General features: G+C 46.9%; 1 protein-coding gene across 2 annotated transcripts in view; it reads left to right on the forward strand.

The window, feature by feature from the left end:
- Positions 1 to 21,739, forward strand: part of MRPL1 (mitochondrial ribosomal protein L1) — a 658,446-nt gene that overhangs the window by 378,462 nt on the left and 258,245 nt on the right. For both annotated transcript variants that reach the window (XM_069626339.1, XM_069626340.1), the window contains one exon: positions 7,633 to 7,744. In XM_069626339.1, the coding sequence (XP_069482440.1) occupies positions 7,633 to 7,744 (112 nt within the window). The remainder of the gene's footprint in view (positions 1 to 7,632; positions 7,745 to 21,739) is intronic.

Raw genomic sequence — 21,739 nt, forward strand, 5'->3', positions numbered from 1 at the left:
GAACGAAGACCCCTGCAAGAAGCACACTGCAAAAATGTGAATTGCAAATACTCAGTTCATCTAGCCAATTATATTCAAGGAACAATGTACAGTGACTTCAAAGCAATCCGTTTCTCAACGGAAGTCCAGTGAAGATGATGAAGAACAGTAGTGATATGAGACCTGTGTAGGCATCTTGAAGTAAGACACAGACAACAGATTCCAAATGAACAATTTATTAACTTAAAAGTCAGGATGGAAAAAACGGCCATCTTGCCCTATTCTATGGTAGGATATCCCTGCCAAACCAAAACTCAGGAATGTCAAAGTCCAAAAGTTCAACTTAAGAATCTGTCTGTGTCCAAAACCTATACTTGCCCTTGCCCTTGCAACTAATGTTATACAATGTGTAGGGATGTCAGCAACCACCAAATCAGTATTCAACAAAGTTCGGAGCTCTATCCAGCTCGCAGCTTTCTTTCAGCTCCCTTCTCCAACTGTAAAGCAGTTCCAATAAAAGTCTCAGGATTGCCTTCAATTGAAAATAATATAAAGTTAACCAACACTGAGGGTTCCCTTCCCCAACTATAGTTCCAAACACAAAATATCTTGAGATTTCGTCCTCGAGTCAATGAGCAGGTTAAACCCCAGGGTCCCTTCCCCTAGATTCACTTTCAATGTAGAAGGATATTTTCCAGCTTTCTTAAAGGTCTCTGCCACACTTGCGCCCTCTTGGTATGGTTGGTCTTTATACAGTAATGTCTTAATTGTAAGTCACAGTTTCCTCCATGGTTAAAGTTCCTCTCCAAAGTTCCATTCACTCTGGATTCCAATGTATATTTAGCTCACTTATATTGCTGAAGTTCTGTCCACTTTATGGTTCAATAAGGATTGATTTCTTGGGTTCAAAGCTGTGTTTACTTGTAGATTCATCATATCTAAATTTGACTTGTAATTAAAGTTGCGTTCACTTTTGAGCTTGGCATATGCTGAATGTATAAGCTTCTTTCATGTATGATCTTCATAGGTAACAGTTTTCTTTCAGTTCGGTATTTAATAAGTGTATGAAGATATGCTTGGTACGCTTTTCGTTTGGTTCGGAATTCAATAAGCGTTAAAGATCTTCACTCAATTCACCTCGTTGTTATATATATCGTTGTAGAATGCCTTTAATAACATGCCTAGTACTAGGAATTTGCAGCGCAGATCTCTTGGCATTGGATACTCCGCCTACGGGCTCCACCTTCTGCCCCTTAGGCACTCCTGGGCCAGCTTCTGACCCCAGTAGAATGAGCACTGTGAACTCTACGAAAAGGGGCAGCCTCCAGGCACGGCTCTCCTTTCAGAGTTCCCTCGGTTCCACATAGCCCCATATCGCAGGTGGCACTCCTTTGAACCACCGGCATGCCTCAGACCTAGAGCTCCTCGCTGCATCTCTTGGCCTCTCTGCTGTTGCTCCTCTAGCAATGCCACAGGTTCTCTTTACTTCATTTGGGATGGGCCTTTAATACACCTGCTGCCCTTTAGCAGGCTGCAGGTGTGAATTTACAATTAGCCCTGACTGACCATCATTACGGGGACATGCCTGACCTCTCCTACTCTCAGCAAACCTCTTCCTTTCTTATTAGTTACATATGAGGAAGTTAGGGGAGTTCACTCATAATACCCCATGAAGGCGGGGAAAGGGTTGGGTTGGTCATTAGTAGAAAAAGCGGGACACATGTCTCTCCCAAAAGCATCCCATTCCTAATTCCCACAGACCCTCCACCCAGGTGATACTCCCTTGCTTGTCCACCCCAGGGATCCAAAAGCGATGGCCTTTCCCTGGCCACCTGAGCAGAGGACCCATGGGGAATAGGATTGTGAATACCCTCAGGTTTCTCACAGACCCAAAAGGGGTAACACTGGCAATCCTAGCTGCCATATTATGTAAAAGTTGTAGACTATGTAACAGATATCTAGGGTGAGCAAGATATAACGAGTAATCAATTCTGCTCAATACTAGTGCCACCACCACTCGAGCATATAATGCTTCTGGAAGAAAAGGCACAATTTTCCTCCACATTTTTAGATGGAAATGACCACACTGGCAAACAGCGCTGATTTGAGTCTCCATTGAAAGGGAAGAGGCAATCTTTACCCCAATATCCTTAACCACAGGTACAGGGAGCCAGAACGCAAGAGACGACAGAGGCAGCAGAAGGAGACCCAAGCACGTTGAGCATCCGAAGAGAACTACCTAGTTGCAGTGGGAACAATAAGCCCACTGGCCACCTAAGCAGGGTCTGGGACCCCAACACAAGTAAACTAACTGGCAGAGGAGAACCTCTTCAATGCAGTGGCAGCCACAAGCCCACTGATCACCAAAGAATGGCCTTGGACCCCACCATAAGTGTACTAAGCATCCGAGGAAAGCATCCTCGTCGCAGTGGCAGGGAAAAGTCCACAAGTTGCGCCTTGAAACACCTGTGTATAGGCGCGTTATAAATACCATATCTCATATCACTGAGGCCCGAGAAGGATTTGGGACTTTGCAAATACCAGGAGAAAGGAGTCTCTTTCCTTTTCCTGAAGGCTGATGAAACTGAGAGCCCTTTTGATCAAGAGACGCAAGGGGAAGGTAGTCTTTCCACCTGGCGTTGGTGTGAACTATATTGAGCGTGAGAACCAATACCAGGAGACAGGAGTCATTCTTCTGGTTGCAAAGGTTGACCGGTGCAAAGGTTGGTTGGAACCAAAATCCACGGGAAGGGAGTCATTCCCCTTGGCATCCTTTTGCCTAAAACATTTCTGAGAATACCATCCAAACACCAGGAGAAGGAAGTCCTTCTCCTGCAGAAAGAACTTTCTGTTGACTTATTCTTTAGGTGTGTTGTAAGAGATAGAAGTAGGTTGTGACACAGGAAGGTGAAGTTTAATTTCGACTGACATTCTGGCAGATGCTTTAATATTGGTTTGAAGCAGGGAAACCCCTCTTAGAGGATAGAGAGAGCAGGGTTTCTTTTCTTGATAAATAAAGGTTTATCCTGAAAGTACCTGTGTCTTCTGTGATATATAGCTTTTATGGGGAGACAGAATTTAAAGGTGATACTCTTAAGTGCATCACAGGTGGTCGGATGAGATCTTGAATTTAGGCTTGCTGAATTTAAATTCAATGTTTTCTCAACAATGTATCCTTAAACCAGGCTCATTTGGATGGGACTGGCCATCTGCCGCCTAGGGGTCTGTTTCAGGTGACTTTGTTCTTGAGTTTCGATGGTTCATTTGTTGTTGTGGTAAATGAGCATTACCTCATCAACAGCCACCACTCCGGGTTAAAACTCTGATCAGCTATTTTGTCACGCTAACTATACGGCTGAGAAGAAAACAAGTGATGGCCAATTCCAGTACAAAACATACCTTTTAAAGGTACATTTGATTAATAATGTATTTGTAACCTTTACTAGATACACAAATGTTAAATAAAATACTATCTTTAAAACATATTTTCCCTGATACAAAGTTTGGAATCTGCGTTTTGGGTAATTTCTCTGTCTGCAGCCAAAATGTGCTTCTTTCGAAAACACAGCAACATCCTATAAAATTACAAGGTAATTCACTTGACTTTTAGTATTTAAAAATGTACATTTCCGCAGGCCAGAATTTAAGATGGCTGCATAATTGATCGGCTCTGGTGAAGCTAGCACCTATCCGACAACCATAGAAGGTTAGCGCCCTATTAGCTAAGTTTTCATATTTATGATAAATCTTCCTGACCTGTGTCAACCCCAGAACCTTTTTCTTGGACTTGATTATTTTCCCTTGTTCCTAGGTGAGTGGGAATCTTGTTCCCCTCTCACCTAGTCTTTTACTCTTTTTTTTTTTTAATTTCTTTTTTTATGGGTGACCTTTTATGTCTCTCCATAGAGTATGGTTGGAGTTAAAGTTTGCTATAACTTTTGGGCTTAGGCTGGGTTGCCCTTTTGGCTTCCCGATTAATTTCTCTTTAATGGGTGAACTACTGTTCCCAAGGAGTAAAGAGGGATTTTCATCCCCCTTTACATTTTATATAGCGAGCCAGCACACCCCACCTTATGAGGAGTGTTGGGGGATACAATGGATTCCCTTTCTTACTTAGCTGGTAAAATGTATGTTCCAATTTCAAGTTTACTTGAATGGCTTGTGGCAGTGTTTTACCTTAGTGTCTGCTTAGTCTATTACTCGCAGTCTGAAATCAGCCTCAGTAATGCACAGAAGGGCCACCATTTTGCTAAAACAATGGGCTCCTTCTTTTTTCACCATTTCTTATTTGCATGTTGTTTCTGAGGTCTTCCCCTACGATTCTAGTTGGGAACGACCTCAGTGAAAGTTTTGTCTTCGGCTGGAATCCCTTGTATTCCCTGCCAAGGCTCCATAGTGTCAAAGAAGGCAGGAGAGGAAGGAGAACAAAACTCTGCGGCCCTTTGTCTTTCACCTTGCCTGAAAGGAACCCAGTCTCAATGGGGGGGGGCTGGCTGTCCTGATTGGACAGCCAGACCGCCACTTTCTGTAAACTGCCGGGAGAGATTGAAGATTATGTGCTGTAGTTCCTGATAAATATTCTGAACCTGGAAGCAGCTGACAAGTCTACCACTGGAGCTGAAGATGAAGATGAAGAAAGGACATCTGTAGCAATGTCCTGCGAACGGAGAGCCTGCTGTGTAACCGGGGCCTAATGTAACTCTTCCTTCAAATCAACCTGGGGGTCCCTCAAGGGGACCTGCATTTTGTGCCATCCTACGATGTGCTACGATCTTGCTGGGCTGCAATACCCCAATACCCTGGCACCTCGTGCCATTGTGCAGTGCATGGTCTTCTGAAGTGCCAATCCGTCCAAAACGTTGCTGGTCTTCTCCTGGCTCCTCAGAGACACGATTCAAATCTCTAAAGTCCCCTCCCCAAACTGAAGGACTGACTGAGTGAGTGAAGAGAATCTGACCGCCTGTGTTCGTTCTTCACCTGGCTGCTGTAAAAAGGCACTGAATCCATGACGAAACCTTTGCTGGAAGCCTCCTCTAATGACTGCCACTGGATCTTCCCCTCCTCCCTCAAGCACGCCCTTGTGCGCACCCTCCTGAAAAAACCCTCAGCAGACCCTACTTGTCCTGCCAACTACCGCCCTATTTCCATCACACCCTTCCTGGAGAAACTGCTGGTGAAGCTGGCTTTGTCCCAACTCAACTCGCGCACCAAACATTTTGGTGGTCTCCACGACCATCAATCTGGATTCCAAGCATCCAGAAGCACGGAAACTTCTCTTCTGAGCACCCATGAGAAACTGCTTGCATCTCTTGACTCCAACTCCCGAGCTGTCCTCATCCTACTCAATCTCTGCCCTGCCTTTGACACAATCAACCATTCCATCCTCATCCAAAGGCTCCATGATACCTTTGCTATCTCAGATTGGACATTGGACTGGCTGACGTTGTTCCTAACTGACTGCTTGTCCCAAGTCATCCTGGGCATCTTTTCCTCTGTTACTTCCCTTTCCACCTGTGATGTCCCCCAGGGTTCTATCTCCCCATGGCTCTATAACATCTACCTTGCTCTGCTGGCATGCCTCATCACCTCCTTTTCCACAGTCCTACTAACCCTCTTGCACCTTCAATTATCTCTGACTGCCTATCTGCCATTCAGTCCTGGTGCACCTCCAACAATCTCTGCCTCAATGCCTGTAAAACTGAGATCCTTCCCATTGGGACTCCTGCTCCGTCCGTCCGTCCTTCCCTTCGCTCTGGCCTTCCTCCATGGGCTCTGCCACTGTTTCTTCTTCTGAAGCCAGAAACCTCGATGTCCTCTTCGACTCCTCTCTCTCCTTCCTCCCTCACACTCACGACATTGCCAAGAAGTCACACTTTCAGCTCTTCTCAAAGGAATGCTCCTTTTTCTCACTTTCCCCCAGAGGCTCATTGTTACTCGAGCCCTGGTTCTCTCTAGGCTTGACTATTGCAACAGCCTCCTCCTGAATCTACCTTCTTCTACTCTGTGACCCCTCCAGCTAATCCACAGTATGTCAGCAAGACTTATCCTTAGCCTTAAGCCCAGGGACGGCATCTCTCCTGCCCTAAAAAGTATTTACTGGCTCCCGGTTGCTGCACAGATTAAATTCAAATCCGTCTGCATCATCCACAAGGCTTTCTGGTCCCAGGGACCACACCATATTGAACTTTTTCTTACAAAATAATCTCCATCCAGACCTCTACGTTCCTCTGGCACCAACTCTTCGTGTTTAAAGTGTTTTGCAAAACAGAGGGCAGGCGGTCGAACAATTTCCGCAGCTGGCTCCCTCCTTTGGAACAGCCTCCCCCTCCATATGTGCCTTGAGCAGGACTTTCTTAAATTCCAGAAACTCCTCTTTTCCTCCTCCTCTCCTTTGCTAATTTCACAGTTGCTGTGATTGGTGTCTTGGGCCATTACGCATCCTCGGGGCCCCTGACCTCCCTCACCCTATCGCCCCAGCTTCTGTCTACCCTCCGCTCTTGCCTTGGTACACCCTCCTCGCATTTACACCCAACGCTGCTTCAGACCATGCACTTCATCTGTGTCTCACCCACGAGCATGGACACTCCAGCACCTTCCCCCTCTGCCCTCTTCCTTACTGCACTTGCACATTCTGAATACTCACAAGGCATAGTAGGTTCGTCCATTTCCTTTTCTCTCCACTGTTTTTTTATATTTTTGTTTCTCTCCCTTGTTCCCTCCCTTTGCCCTGTGTGCGCATTGAAACAGTATTTACTTGCTGTATAAGCGCCTAACACGCGAATAATAAAATAAAAAAATTAAAATACTTACACGGCCCACTGGTTACAGGCTGTGTAAGTCTTCTGGGAAGTTTGCCGGCGTCCTGGCTCCCCGTCCATTCCCACCACGGCTGACTCCTCTGAAGCACAGTGCCATGCTGGTTTTTTCCACACAGGCCTCCTTCTTGCTCCCTGTTCTGCTCCACTGGTATCTCTCTATACACCTGTAGCCCCTTGACAGACTGCAGTTAGGGATATACAATTAGACTTGCCTGACCATAATTAAAGGGACTTGCTTGACCTTCATATCTCCTTGGGCATCCTCCTCGTCCCAGTACTAATGTGGAGTGAAAGTGGTTAGTGTTCATTACTACTAGTTTGCTTCTTCTCCATATCAGTACTGTCAAGTGTCATATATGGGAAAATAAGGGGAACAGCTTTACAATGACCTATAAAGGTAGGGCGAGGGTTTAGTTGAGTCACAACAGGATAAGGGGGATATTGTCTCTCCTAAGGGTACCCCACTCCCAGTTCCCAAGGACCCACAAGCCAGGTGATCCTCCCTTGCTTGGCTCTTGCATGTGCACCAGGAATTAAATACTATGTTGCTTGTGTGTGTAGTTAATTTCAACCCTGGACAGTGTGTTTAAACAAGTCCATGATATGATCACATAACTGTTCTTGCTTGTTCTATAAGAATGGTTGACACATGGCAATGATAAACCTTCCATGATTCTTTGCAAATGCTACATTGGCCATGCTAAACCATTGTACATTTAAATGCCGGTGTTGGGGGTTGGGAGTGTGTGTTTTGCTTGGTGTCACCCAAATGTTCTATGCATGCACTGTAACCCACAAAGGCAGACACAGAAATGTAGAATGTCTTTCCTTTCAGATTTTAGATGATGAAATCCAAGCTGATTTTTACGTAGCTGTTCCTGGAGTTCTATCAAAGCTGACTCCTTTGAAGAACAAATTGAGGAAGCAGTTTCCAAAGAGTGGAAGAGGTATTTATGCAGACTCGTAATTCTGATATCTTGTTGCATGATTTTATGGCTTTGTTTCATTGTTTGCTTACCGTATACTCTGGCGGGTCAGAAGGAGGATGCAGACACTGTGATGTGTGAGGGGTCAAAAATGAGAGGCTTACACAAAGTTGTAATATTCTCAATGCCAGACATTTTTATTAAACGGAAATGGGTTGGATAAATGCCTCTCTAACCATATCCTAAAGAAGTCTTATCTGACCCTCACACTAGAAACAAACAATTAAGGGGTGCAAGGAAATTTCTCTGACTTCTGTTTAGTAAAACGGGTTTATAATCAAAATATAAAGATAAATCCAACAGTGTTTTCCATGGACAAACCCTTGGTTCCAGAGGGTGGTTCCCTTCCCTTGGATAGGTAGGTATGATATGATATATTTATACTGTGCCTGTACACAAGTGTTTCTATGCGCGACAAGACAGGGGAGGGAGGACAAAACTAACGATCTTACTAGGCATTGTGTCAATGAGATCATGCAAGTGCGGTAACACAAAGTGCTGGGGGGGACCAGGAGGGAGAAAGGGAAGTGCCAGGGAGAGGAATAGGGAAGTCCAATCAGGGCAGCAATACTCAATAAGTGCAGCCAGGCGCAGGGTAAGTGCAGGGTGGCAGGGACTGTAGGGTTACAGTTACAGCCCCTAAGTGCTCTGTAGGCCCTGAGGCAGTTTGTGGGTGACTGGTCATGGAGGAGCCTGGTACCCAGTGAGACTCTTGGGGTAGCCATACAACCAGTCAGCGCAGCAGACAGGTGGGGGCGGAGGGGCGGTGTAGGTATAGGGAGAGGGGAAGGCGAGGGGGGATATATATATATATATCACCTGTGTAGACTTTGTGAAAACTCTCAACAAGAATGAACATAATTTGAGGTTCACAGAGACACATAGTCGTACCTTTCTAACCTCCCTGGATGTGAATTTAAGGATTGTGAACCAGACCCTAACGACTGAGCTGCACAGGAAACCTACTGGAACCAATACTCCTCTGCATGCAACAAGTGGACATTCCAAGAACTTCGTGTGGAGCATCCCGTATGGGGAGTTTATCAGAATTAGGCCGAACAGCTCTACACTAGAAGCATATGATCAGGACAGTAAAAGTGCAGCATTCGGCTTCCTTGAACAATGCTACCCCAAAAAAGTTATAGAGAAGGCATACACGAAAGCAAGAAAACAAGAAAGATCGCAACTCCTCACAGGATCGCACAACCCAGTCGAACCAATAAATGAAAATGAGACTACGAGAATGATTCTAACCTTTGATAATGAGGTAACAGAAGTAAAACGAATATTCCGTAGACATTGGAGGATCTTACTGGCAGATAAGGATTTGGCTGCAAATCTGAAAATGAATCCCGAAATAAGCTACAAACGGAATCGATCTTTGAAAGACAGTTTGGTAAAAAGTTTCATGGCATGGGACCGTCCATCCACAAAAGAAACATGGCTAAAAACACAGAAGCCAGGCTTCCGAAAGTGCACTCGATGCAACATTTGTAAATATGCAAGAAATTGTGTCCTATGAACATCCGGTGCTAGGCAATTCCATCACCATTCAGGAGAAAATCACATGCGAAACAGATTTTGTAGTTTATGTACTGGTATGTGCATGCAAGAAATGGTACATCAGGAGTACCAAGTGTAAATTAAAAATTCGGATTCAACAGCATGTTAGGGCCATTCAACACCAAGATCCGAATTACCCCATGGCCAAACATTTTAGTGATTATCATGAGGCTTAGATGGACAGTTTTAACTTCTTTGGTATACACAAGATAGCGATTGATCCCAGAGAAGGTAATAGAGAGAAGAAACTCTGATATTTGTAGGGATTTGATTGGATGTGACATGTGGCCGTTCATATTGAGATTTTAAACCTTCTTATGGTTTTAATCTTTATATACAGATTGGTACCTGTCCTTGGTAGAACTATAGGCACTTGCACTTTCTGGAGGGAGAGATGAATAGCACTTTTTTCAAAATTGCTGCTAGCGCATTGCACTTTGGACCAAGGAACAAGTACCATGTGTATAGATAAACCGAAGGCCATTCAGTAACTGTTTAGCTAAATAACCACCAATGTTTATTATTAAGTATGGCAGGCCTTGTGAAGGACCATTTGGATTTAGCAAATATGTGCACTATGCACTTTATGGCCATGTTGCTGACATTATGCACTTTACAGCTATGCTGCGAGTAATCTGCAATACTTTTTTGGACTAATTAATATGTGCACTATGCACCTTATGGCTACGTTGATGGCACTATGCACTTTTTAGCTATGTTGCGAGTAATATGAAATGTATTTAATTATTTATAATAGCATCGTATTCCTACTACCATTGGAATTACCAAAGAGTATCATCTGTACAGGGTTATGCAGCAGGTCATGTGATCTCCACCACATAATGACGAGGCAACGTCAAGCACTATGCTGGGACACGCAGACCTTATGTAAATTACTGGTACCTTCACCAAATGGGTTTTACGACATGCTACCCATAAGGAGGGCTGAGATATATATATTCTCCAGCATTGGATCTTTCATGGATTCACATGCTTAGAATATTCCCCGTCGTCAGGCTGGGAATCCTCGGTAAGTTATATAGACATTTTCCATAGGAAAAAATTCAGACACTTGTGTCCTATCCACGTCGTTTTGGGCCGCGCACGCCAGCGCCACTGGGACGTAGGGGTATATATAGCTCCGCCCCCGCGGCTCCCTCAGATTTCAACCGTCTTCCAAAGTGGTGGGATTACCTCGCGTATCTACTATTTGGTTAGGCTGTTCTTTCTACTTCTGCGACTGTTTGTTCTTTTCAAGAGAATGTCTGGAAAGGCGTTGTTTCGTCCGTGTGCTACGTGCGGCCTTAAGAAGGTGTACGAAGGGGATGGTCATATGGACTGCATTTACTGCCTTCATCCTCACCACACGGCGGACACTTGTGAAATCTGTCAGGGTTTCTCCCAGAAAACCCTCAAAGATCGAAAAAGACGCCTGGTCGCTTGGATCACCGACGGAGCGGGTGCGTACCGGGCATCGGAGGTGGGCTCCACGGCCTCAAAAAGTAAGTCGGAACCCCCGACGAAGAAGGCACGTGCTGCCGAGAAACGAACCTCGGAGTTGGCCGAAAAACGACCCTCGGAGAAACATTCGAAAGCCTCCTCATCTTCACACAAGGCGCCGTCTTCTTCCTCCTCATCTAAAAAGGAGAGAAAACAATCATCTAAATCCTCCTCAGGAGACCGTCATAAGTCTACCTTGAGTCGAGAGGCCGCGGCCAATAAGTCGGCCCCAAAAGCGACGGGAACACCTCAAGGCTCTGCACCATTGGCTTCGCCGACGGCCCGCTCGTCGACGTCTGTGTCATCGGCGGCTCCTCCCGCATGTCAGACTGCAGCGGTAGGAAACATATCGTCGACGGTGGTCCCGTCGATGGGATGGCAGCCGGAGGTCTTCGATCCCGTCCCACCGGAGGCCCTGCTTCAACCAGAGGCGACTTTCTCCATCTCGTCGGCTGACGAGGAACGCGACACGGTCGCGTGCCCAACTGATCTGGGTCTGCAACCGACCAGCGCAATGTCGCTCTTGGGTGTGGGTTCCATCCCTACTACCTCGTCATTACTGAACCCCCAGGCAGACTCTGACCGTGAGTGATCAGGTTCAAGCATCTCACTATCCCTCTCAAGGGACCCAACTTGGGACTCTGAAGCGGAGATGGAAGCTACGAGAAGTCCGGCACATCCATCGCCGCCTGACGACGTGGGTGCATTCCATGCCATGATGGGTAAGGCGTGTTCGGAATTTGGCCTAGTTCCTGAAGAGGAGAAAAAGGATTTTCTTTTTGATCATATGGGCAAGAGAAGGCAATCCATATTCGCCATCCCGATTTTGGATCATGTCTGGCAAGAGGGCCTGAAGACCATGCGGCACCCGTTCTCTGAACCGGCAGAGAAAGGTCGTTTGGAGAAGATCAAGGCTCCGGAATCAACTCCCAAGTTCCTGACGTTGTCAAAGATCTGAAGAGTAGAATCCTGCAGGAGTGAAGCTGGCCCACCTAGCCCCCAAAGCCTGCCTGCTCAACAATCCTATAACGTAAAACTATTGGCCAGGCAAACCCAAGGGGAAAGGGGAATGGATAAACAAACAAACACTGGAACCCTTGCTTCTGCCACTTCAGTTCGTCTTACAGGAATGTCTCTGGTATTAAGCAATAGAGAACCTAAAAATAAAAGGCAATCTTTTTAAATATTATGCTAATCTCAATTTCTATTCTAAACAATTTATAACTCTGTTCTCATACCTGAAGCCTATGCTTATATAGCTAATAGGCTGTTTTCTTCTGTCTTTTTCTCTTAAACAGGAGACTTCTGTAATTGTCTTTTCTTGACCAAACTTAAAATGTATTTTCAAGGAAGAACTTCTTATAAACTTCGCTTCTTCACTGAATTCTTATTTTTTGCTTACTAATATTGTCCTGGAAATAATTCCCAAAATTATTACTAGCTTATCTTTTCTGTTAACAATTCCTCATATAGAAAATGTTTAATATAAATTACCTGGAGTGGGTTTTGCTAATGATTAATTTCACCATGAAGTCTTCAAGAATTTAATTAGTGGAAAATTCTTTCAATAATAAAAATTCTGTAAAGTCTTCAATTCACGTGCGTGAAGCGTAACGAAGATTCACAAAGTTCAGCAATCCAAAAGATAACCGCGACGCATGTACAAAGACAATCCCAAAATGGCTGCGACGTACGACGCACTTCAAAAATGGCCGCGATGCTCGAACGACGCAATAGGGTCCTTTTCTCAAAGCGCGCGGTCAAAAAATAAACAATACGCGCGCAATAATTAGTCTTGCGCTCGTAAGAAAAAGGTTAGTATTGTTACAATATATGTTAACTTAAAACAATCAAACGCTCACATTAATTGAACAATCCACATTTTCACGAGTAAGAGTTATGCTAGAATTTTTAAAATAAAATATTTATACAATAAACTGAACCAAATGTTCAAATATAGTTCTCATGACAAAAATAAAGAGTTCTTTGGATTTTTAAGAAACAACTCTGAAAACTTAGCTTCGACTTGACTTGAAAAATCTGCCACTCAGCCAACCAAAGTTTCTTGGAATCTTCTTTCTTCAGTAGATCTTCACTCACTATAACTGGAACTACTACTTAAATCCTGATAGATATATTTATACTAAAAGATAGGTACTCTACTATAGTTTAGTGGAAACTATAACTTTAATCACTGGAGAGAACTAAAACATGACCTATTCTGCTGAAAACTTTAATGAAAGTCAGTTGGTAGTTATTGGAAACATTCTAAATGACATTACACTGCTGTCTTCTAATAAATACACCAATCACTGCTGGGAAAGTGTTCTACCATCTTGGCTTGGGGCATTTTCATCTTTCTAAATGAAAGTTAGTTAAGGGAAAAAAAAGAAATAACAATGAAATAGAACAACTAATTACAGGAATTGTTCTACTCTCTAAATAGAATCTATTTACTGTTTAAACCACCTTCCCCTTCCAACTTTCCGGAAATAGTATTTGCAACACTCTATTATCCTAGGAATTTTGCCAATGTGAGATACAGAATGTGAGAACCTGACAGACGTCTGAACCTTCGCCGGAGTCGGTGGTATTGGTGGCGGCGGCGGCGAGGAGAAAGGTCAGGTCTCAACATAAATGCACGACCCCTCCAGACAACGAGGCCAGGAGACAGGACGCTTTCGGAAAGAAGGTGCTGTCCGTCGGCACGACTACGGTTAAAGCAGCCAACTCCTTGGCGATTATGTCTAGGTATGACAGGGAAATGTGGCACCGACTGGCTCCTATTTTGGAGCATTTGCCCGAGGAACATAGGAAGTCTGCAATGTTGCTAGTGTGGGAAGGAGAGGAGGCCTCCAACCATGCTATAAACATTGCTGTCGACCTAGCCGAGTCCGGTTTTAAGCAAATCAATAATGGTGTAGTTCTACGTAGACAAGCCTGGCTCAAGTGCACTACGTTCAGACCGGAGGTGCAATATAAAGTCTTGGATATGCCGTGTGAAGGGGAACAACTGTTCGGTGAAAAAGTTGATGAAGCCTTGAAGGGCATGAAAGAGGATACTGACACGGCACGGTCACTCGGAGCCCTGCAGAGTGGTAGGAATTTTCGTTCCTTTCGTCCTTTCAGAGGGGCCTCTGGTAACTCCCAGTTTGGGTCATCTAGAGACCGAGGTTTCTGCAGACCCTCCTACTCGTCCCAAGTCTACAGGCGTGCGGCCCAATCCTCACGTAGAGGAAGTGATTACCAAACCTCCGACGACGGAGTGCCTACCCTTCGTCGACGAAAGATAAACAAACCAAGAACCAACAATGACATGCTTCAGGGCGTCCTGGGGAGTCGAGTGTCTCGTCACATCGACTAGTGGGAGCCCATAACAGACCGATGGGTTTTAGACACGATTCATCTGGCCCACTCTCTACAGTTCAAAGCAAGCCACCACACATTCCACCGGTGTTCTCGGCCCAGCCCCACCTTCAAGTACTGCTACAGGAGGTGGCGCTTATGCTGCAGAAAGGGGCAATTGAACTGGTCCTGGTGGCAGAAAAAGGACAGGGAGTGTACTGCCGGTACTTTGTCGTCAAGAAACCAAATGGAAAATGGCGTCCCATTCTGGATCTACGAGCGCTCAACAAACTGCTCAAGAATTTAAAATTCAAAATGCTGACTCTTCAGGAGGTGATCCGATCGATACAACCCGGAGATTATTTGTCGTCACTAGACCTTCAGGACGCATACTTCCATATCCCGATGCATCGACGGCACAAAAGATTTCTGCCGTTCGTCGTCGGACGAACCCACTATCAGTTCAAGGTCCTCCCGTTCGGCCTGAAATCGTCCCCCAGGACGTTCACCAAATGTCTGGCTCCAATAGCAGCCTGGCTAAGAAAGGAAGGTCACCATGTGTACCCTTATTTAGACGATTGGCTAGTGAAGGGACTGTCTCCAGAAAGGGCACAAGAAAGCCTAGATGCCACCCTGTCCATCCTGCAACGTTTGGGCTTTGCAGTGAACTTCGACAAGTCCTTGTTAAAGCCTTCAAGGACCTTGGTCTTTTTGGGAGCAGAGTTCCACACACAGTCGGGACTGGTGAAGCCATCCCTCGAAAGGATTCACAGACTGCAACAAAAGGCATCGGAATGGGAGATCGAAACCAAAGTGTCAGTACAAAGGTACATGTCCCTGCTCGGGACCCTGTCGTCCTGCATACCCTTGATAAACAACTTTCGCCTCTTCATGAGGCCTCTTCAAGAATTCTTGGCGGATCGATGGACACAGAGTCGAGGACGCTGGTCGGACAAGTTGACCATCAACGGCCAGCTCGTGCAGGCGCTTCAATGGTGGAGAATCTCCATACACCTAACGAAGGGAATGCCCTTACTGGAGCCTGCGTTCCAGAAGACAGTGGTTACGAATACTTCTCTAACTGGGTGGGGAGCTCACCTGGACTCCTCACAGGTTCAGGGTCGTTGGTCATCGGAAGAGTCCTCCCTCCACATCAACCTGCTAGAGTTGAGGGCTGTGCGTTGGGCCCTGAAATCCTTTCTGCCACAGATAAAGGGCTCAGTGGTGAGAAGAATGACAGACAACACGACAACCATATTTTATCTACGGAAGCAGGGAGGAACTCGCTCCAGGAGCCTGTCGACGGAAGCCCAGGAGATCTGGCATTGGGCCCTACAACACGACATACATCTGTTGGCGTTCCACTTACCAGGAGTAAAAAACGTGCAAGCAGACACTCTCAGCAGAGAGATGAATTGTCTACACGAATGGGAACTGAACAATCAGCAACTGCACCGGATCTTCGCACAATGGGGTCATCCGGCCCTCGATCTCTTTGCGACAAGAGACAACAAGAAATGCTCCCAGTACGCGAGCAGGTGGCCACAACTAGACTCGCTAGGGGACGCGTTCTCCTTCACGTGGACGGGCAAGTTTCTGTATGCCTTCCCACCCCCATTCCCTCTCATCCGTCGGACTCTGCAATGGATCCACAGATATCCTTGTCGGGTGATCCTGGTGGCCCCGTATTGGGCCAGACAAGTGTGGTTCTCCGATCTACTTCACCTCTCAGCGGCAGAACCAATGAGGTTCCAGAAGATCCCCCAACCTTCTGTCTCAGGAGAAAGGGACCATTTGGCATCACGACCCGGACAACCTCAGTCTGACGGCCTGGCTCCTGATTTCGCCGAGTTTGGCGCGTTAGCGATTCCAGCCGATTGCTGTCGTATTTTGCAAGCCGCAAGGGCACCTTCCACGAACGCTTCATACACATACAAATGGAAAAGGTTCTGCATATGGTGCGCAGGTCAACCAGGTCTGGTCCCGCGGGCGATCACACCGGAACAACTCCTACCATACTTGTTGCTCCTGGCAAATAACGGGTTATCTGTTTCATCCATAAAGGTGCATCTAGCTGCCATCTCGAGATTTACTCGGAAGAGACATTCCACTCCACTGTTCAGTGACCGTCTAGTTAAACACTTCCTTAAAGGGTTGTTTAGAACCTTTCCTCCCAAGAAGAAGTTCCCTCCGATCTGGAGTCTGAACTTGGTCCTGGCAGCCCTGATGAAACCCCCCCTTTGAACCAATGTCATCGACATCATTAAAATTCTTGTCTTGGAAATTGGCTTTCCTGGTGGCCATTACTTCTGCTCGTCGCCTGTCGGAAATACAAGTTCTAGTGATCGACCCTCCGTATTTGAGGTTTTTCAGTAATAAAGTCTTGCTGGCCACTAACCCGCATTTCATATCTAAAGTGCCTTCTGTGTTCCATAAACACTCTGCTGTAGTGTTGCCTACATTCTTTCCAACACCGTCTTCAGTAGCAGAGAAGACTCTCCATACATTGGACGTGAAAAGAGCTTTGAAATTTTACCTCCATCGCACTCAAAGCTTCAGAGACACGAGACAACTCTTCGTAGCTTATGGCCCTGTGGTTAGGGGTAAAGCGATTTCAAAACAAGGACTATCCAGATGGGTGTCTTCGGCCATTTCTTATTGTCATTCCAAGGCCGGAAAGCCGCTAGAAAAGCGCCCAAGGGCCCATTCGACGAGATCTACATCGTCGTTGACGGCTTTGTGGTCCAGAATTCCGCTGGGGGACATCTGCCAGGCGGCTTCCTGGTCGGTACCACACACGTTTACCCGGCATTACTGTCTCGCACAGCAACATGCTGAAGATACACGGAAGGGGTGGGCAGTACTACGTCATCTGTTCCAATAAGGTAAGCCCCAAGTGGGTTGCATCCTTCGGCAACTATGCTTTAAAGTGTTGTGTCTTTTACAGTTAACATGCTATAATGTAATGTGTTGCCATAGTAAGTGAGCACTGTGCTTGTTGTGATGTTGGTTTGCATACAAACCTCCAATGTTGGGGATACTGCTATACAATCTATTCTAAGCATGTGAATCCATGAAAGATCCAATGCTGGAGAAGGGAATAGTTTCTTACTTGTAACTCCATTTCTCCAGCATTGGTATCTTTCATGGATTCACATGCGCCCGCCGGCCTCCCCTGAGTATGCAAACCAGAGATCCCCCCCCCCCTTACTACTTTGGGGGCTGAAATCTGAGGGAGCCGCAGGGGCGGAGCTATATATACCCCTACGTCCTAGTGGCGCTGGTGTGCGCGGCCCAAAACGACGTGGATAGGACACAAGTGTCTGAATTTTTTCCTATGGAAAATGTCTATATAATTTACTGAGGATTCCCAGCCTGACGACGGGGGAATATTCTAAGCATGTGAATCCATGAAAGATACCAATGCTGGAGAAATGGAGTTACAGGTAAGAAACTATTCCCATATGGGCTAGTAGCCTGGGTTTGGCAAACCCATATGATAGAACAGACCCGTTCCAAAATAGCCGACACTGTTTTTCGACAAATAGATTAGGTAGTCCTCTCTGTCCACATGGGGTATTTTAACCCTCTACAATGTTTGGGTCATTAGTTGTGAACAAGCGGTCAGTGGACCGAGAAACGCGTAGACTCCATCTACTATGCGCCAGCTACCTTGGGAGGGCCACAATGTGAGTGGCTTGTGAAAACTTTTTCTTGCCACGAGGATGTGCAATGATTTTATGGATTCTTTGTTACTTAAAGTGGATTAATTTTGCATTTTCGTTTCCTGAATATATATATATTGCATGCTTCAGGTAGTCTGGCTCAAGTTTGAGAGAGGCATGGCGGCCAGCCCAGAGGGCGGCACCTGCATAGGCGAGAGATCTACCCCCCACTCTCTACCTGGAGAAGCGTCCGACTTTCAAAGTTGAAGGTGGCTGAGAGAAGGGCTCGTGAAGGAAGGTGTTTTGGAAGAAAGAGTTGGATGCAATGTAGAAAGCCTTGTGGACGATGCAGAGGGTCTTGAACTTGGATGCACCGAGAGCCAGTGAAGAGATTGACGGGCTGGAGAGATAACGTCTGAGGGCTTGAGGCCAAGGACAAGCCTTGCAGTCCAGTTCTGGACTAGTTGCAGAGAGTAGAGGAGGGCAGATTGAGAAAGAGGCTGTTGCAGTAGTCCAGCCCAGAGAGAACCAGGGCTCTGGAGACAGTGAGCCTCCTGGGGGAAAGGAAGAAAAGGAAGAATACCTCTGAAGAGGTGCAGCTGGTAGTGGGCCTTCCTGGCAAGGTCTGTGATGTGAAGAGAGAAGGAGAGAGTGGAGTCGAAGATGACACTAAGGTTTTTTAGCTCACAGGAAGGCAAAGGATGAGGGTCCAAGGAGGGCGGCCAGAGTGAGCGTGGGAAAGCAGGAGCAGCCGTCTTACTGGCATTAAGGCAGAGATTGTTGGAGGCTCACCAATCCTGAATCGCAAATAGATGGTCAGGAATGAGCAAGAGAGGAGAGGCGGCTAAGGGGAGCCAGAAAGTGAGCAGAGTGTCATCCGCATAACACTGAAAGTTACGGGGAGGGTAGAGATAAGGTGGGCCAAAGGGTCCGAGTAAACATTGAAGAGGCAGGGTGACAGGTTTGAGCCCTGGGGAACACCACATGTGGAGAGAGAGAGAGAGAGAGAGAGAGAGAGAGAGAGGTGATGGAGAGAAAGGAACCATGTTGTACCTGAGAGGGTCGGTCCGGAGGAAGGACAACCACTCCAGTGCCTGATCCGTGATGCCCAGGTTCTCACGGAGTCGATTGACCAGAATGGTGTGATTGAACGTGTCAAAAGCAGGGGAAAGATCAAGGAGGATGAGGACAGAAGGAAGGCTAGAATCGAGATTAGGGAGCATATCTTCACAGGTGTTCAGGAGAGCAGTTTCCGTGCCTCTGTTTGCTCTGAAGCCAGACTGATGGTCATGGGAGACAATCAGCAGCTTTTCCAGGAGTTTTCCCAGGAAAGGAGTGATGGAGATCGGGCAATTGTTTGCCAGACAGGTAGGATCCGCAGAAGGTTTTTTAAGGAGGGGGTGCACAGGGGAGTGCTTGAGGAGAGAGTGCGAAGTTCCAGTGGCAAAGGAGTGATTGCAGAAATCAGTCAAGGCCTGAGCGAGGGTGTCACTGTGGTCCTTGATAGTTCTGGAGGAGCAAGGGAGCACCTTTTAGGATGACACTTTCATAGATCATACTTTTCTAGAAACCTCACTGGGTGTAGTCGAAGAGAAAGAGGAGGAGGGAGAGAGGCGGCCAGAGGGAGGCCGGGAGAGGTAGAGGTAAAGAGAGGAAGAGGAGACAGAGGACAGGATGTCCTGAGTTTTAATGTTGAAGTGAGAAGCCATAGCCATACAGAGGGCCTGGCAGGGAACAGGAGAGGTGGAGACTGCAGAAGGATTGGCCAGCTCCTTGCAGATTTTAAAGAGTTTGGCCGTGTTGTTAGAGGCTGCAAACCCACTAGCTTGGAAGCGGGCTCCCTTCTTGGACAGGAAAGAGTCTCTGTATTGCCTTTGGAGCAGGCGGCAGGCAAGTTTGTCAGAGGATGCGCCTGATGCCTTCCACTTCGTCTCAGCCACCCTACACTTGCGTTTCAGGGTTGCGAGATCGGAGTCAAACCAAGAGATGCACTTGGAGTTAGGCTTCAGCCGGATTCTCATGACGGGGGCAAGGACATCCAGAGTGTTGGAGATGGAAAGATGCAGGTTAGAGAGGGCTGTGTCAGAGTGCGAGTCAGCCGCAGGGGTGGGAGGAGCAGAGAAAGTAGCGGCAAAGGCATCCACTGACAGATAGGGTAGGTGGCAGCGCTGGCGTGGGCTTAGCATGGGGGACAGTGAATCGGGTGAGAGGAGAGCAGAAAGTGGTCAGTCCAAGAAGTGGGGGTGGTGAGAGGGGGATGTCTCAGGAGATGAGAACATCCAAGGTTTGCCCGGCAGAGTGTGTCTGACCAGAGGGTAGAATGGAAAGAGAGCGAGTGTCGCAGAGGTGGTGGAAGAACCCTGGGGAGGGATTAGAAGCATCCAGGTGGATATTGAGGTCTCTGAGGAGACAAGGTAGAGGCAAGAAGAGAAGTGAAGAGGAGAGTTCCAGCCCACTTGAGAGCAAGAGGGTGACCTGGCCTGGTGCCCTGTAGATGGTGGACACAGTCAGAGAGAGGCCAGTAGAGATAAGAGAGCCTGAAGACTAGGCATTCAAAGGAGGAGTAGACCTGCGTAGGAATGACAGCGGCAGGGACCCATTCCTGAAAGATCAGGGATACTCCCCCCTCTGGCATGGTTGGTCCTGGGTTTCGTAAAGGATCTTGTAGCCATCAGGGAGGAGAGTGTCGAAACTCGTGACAGAACTGGCCATGAACCATGTCTCAGTGAGCTCAAGGACATCCAGGTCAAGTTCTTCGAGGAGGTGGCAGATGTCAGAGGAGTGTTTGACAGCAGAGCGAGAGTTGAGAGTAGCAACGTGGAGCAGGTTACCACATTTCAGAGACTTCTGTGGAGGGGTACAGGCTTCAAGTACGCCTTGTGGAATTAGTAGAGGGCCCCGAGAGTGGGCAGAGGTGGTGGAAGGAGGTGGCAGAGGAGCCACAGCAGGGCTAATGGGAGTAACAGGAGAAGGAAGGAAGTTGATAAGACGTGGGAGATGCCTATCTTAAAGGAGGAGATTGGGCTGAGGGCCCTGGACCAAGACAGTGCCGTTCAGATAGATATTAATGAAGGTCTTGAAGGAGTGGAAGGAAGCCAAGAGGGTTTCCCACCGCCTGCCGCCATTCATGGAAGAGGAGAAAGGAGAGAGACCAGACATCATATGAAGGGTCCATAGGTCTGGGAAGGGAATGACAAAAAGGATGTTGGTGAGAGTCCGTCTGGAGGAAGCACTGACGTGTAGGTATCAGCGATAAGGAGGCCTGGGTTGGAGACCAGGATATCCCTCTTGATTTTCTCCTTCCCGACTTAGTGAGAGCGATAGGATAGTACAGTAGCAGTTGGAGAAGATCGGTCACAGGTCGGAACACCATAGAGGGTGCAAAGGGAAAGTAGGAGGAGGGAGCAGAAGAGAGGTGAGGGATGCACTGCCGAGCACCGTACAGCACCGGATGTGCAGAGGAGAGGTTTAAGGGGGTCACACAGTGGGAACACACAGACTGGGCAGACAGGAACACTCAACAGTACTGGGTACTCCCAATGAGGCGGGCACCTAGAGAGGGGAAGAGATGTTCAAAGGATGGCAAAAGTCTCTTCCGAACAACAATTTCTTGGTTCTTTATACTAGATTCAGGAAGTTTTTGTTCAAACAATACATTCTCTGAAGCCCAACACTGCCTGGGTTTCTTTGTACTGGTTTCGCAAAGTTATTATTTTTCATACCATACATTCCATAAACACTTTCTTTAACTTCTCTTATACTTTAGCGGACTGCCTGGTGTACTCCTTTACCAGGAATCCTCTTGTGAGCTCCCCTGCCAGGTATCTTGTCACAGTGTTGAGTCTTTGTATAACTCCAAGTGTCAGGATTTCTTTCATGTGCG

This window comes from Ambystoma mexicanum, chromosome 6p (genome assembly GCF_040938575.1).
Source record: "Ambystoma mexicanum isolate Mex_15411 chromosome 6p, UKY_AmexF1_1, whole genome shotgun sequence".
NCBI lineage: Eukaryota > Metazoa > Chordata > Amphibia > Caudata > Ambystomatidae > Ambystoma > Ambystoma mexicanum.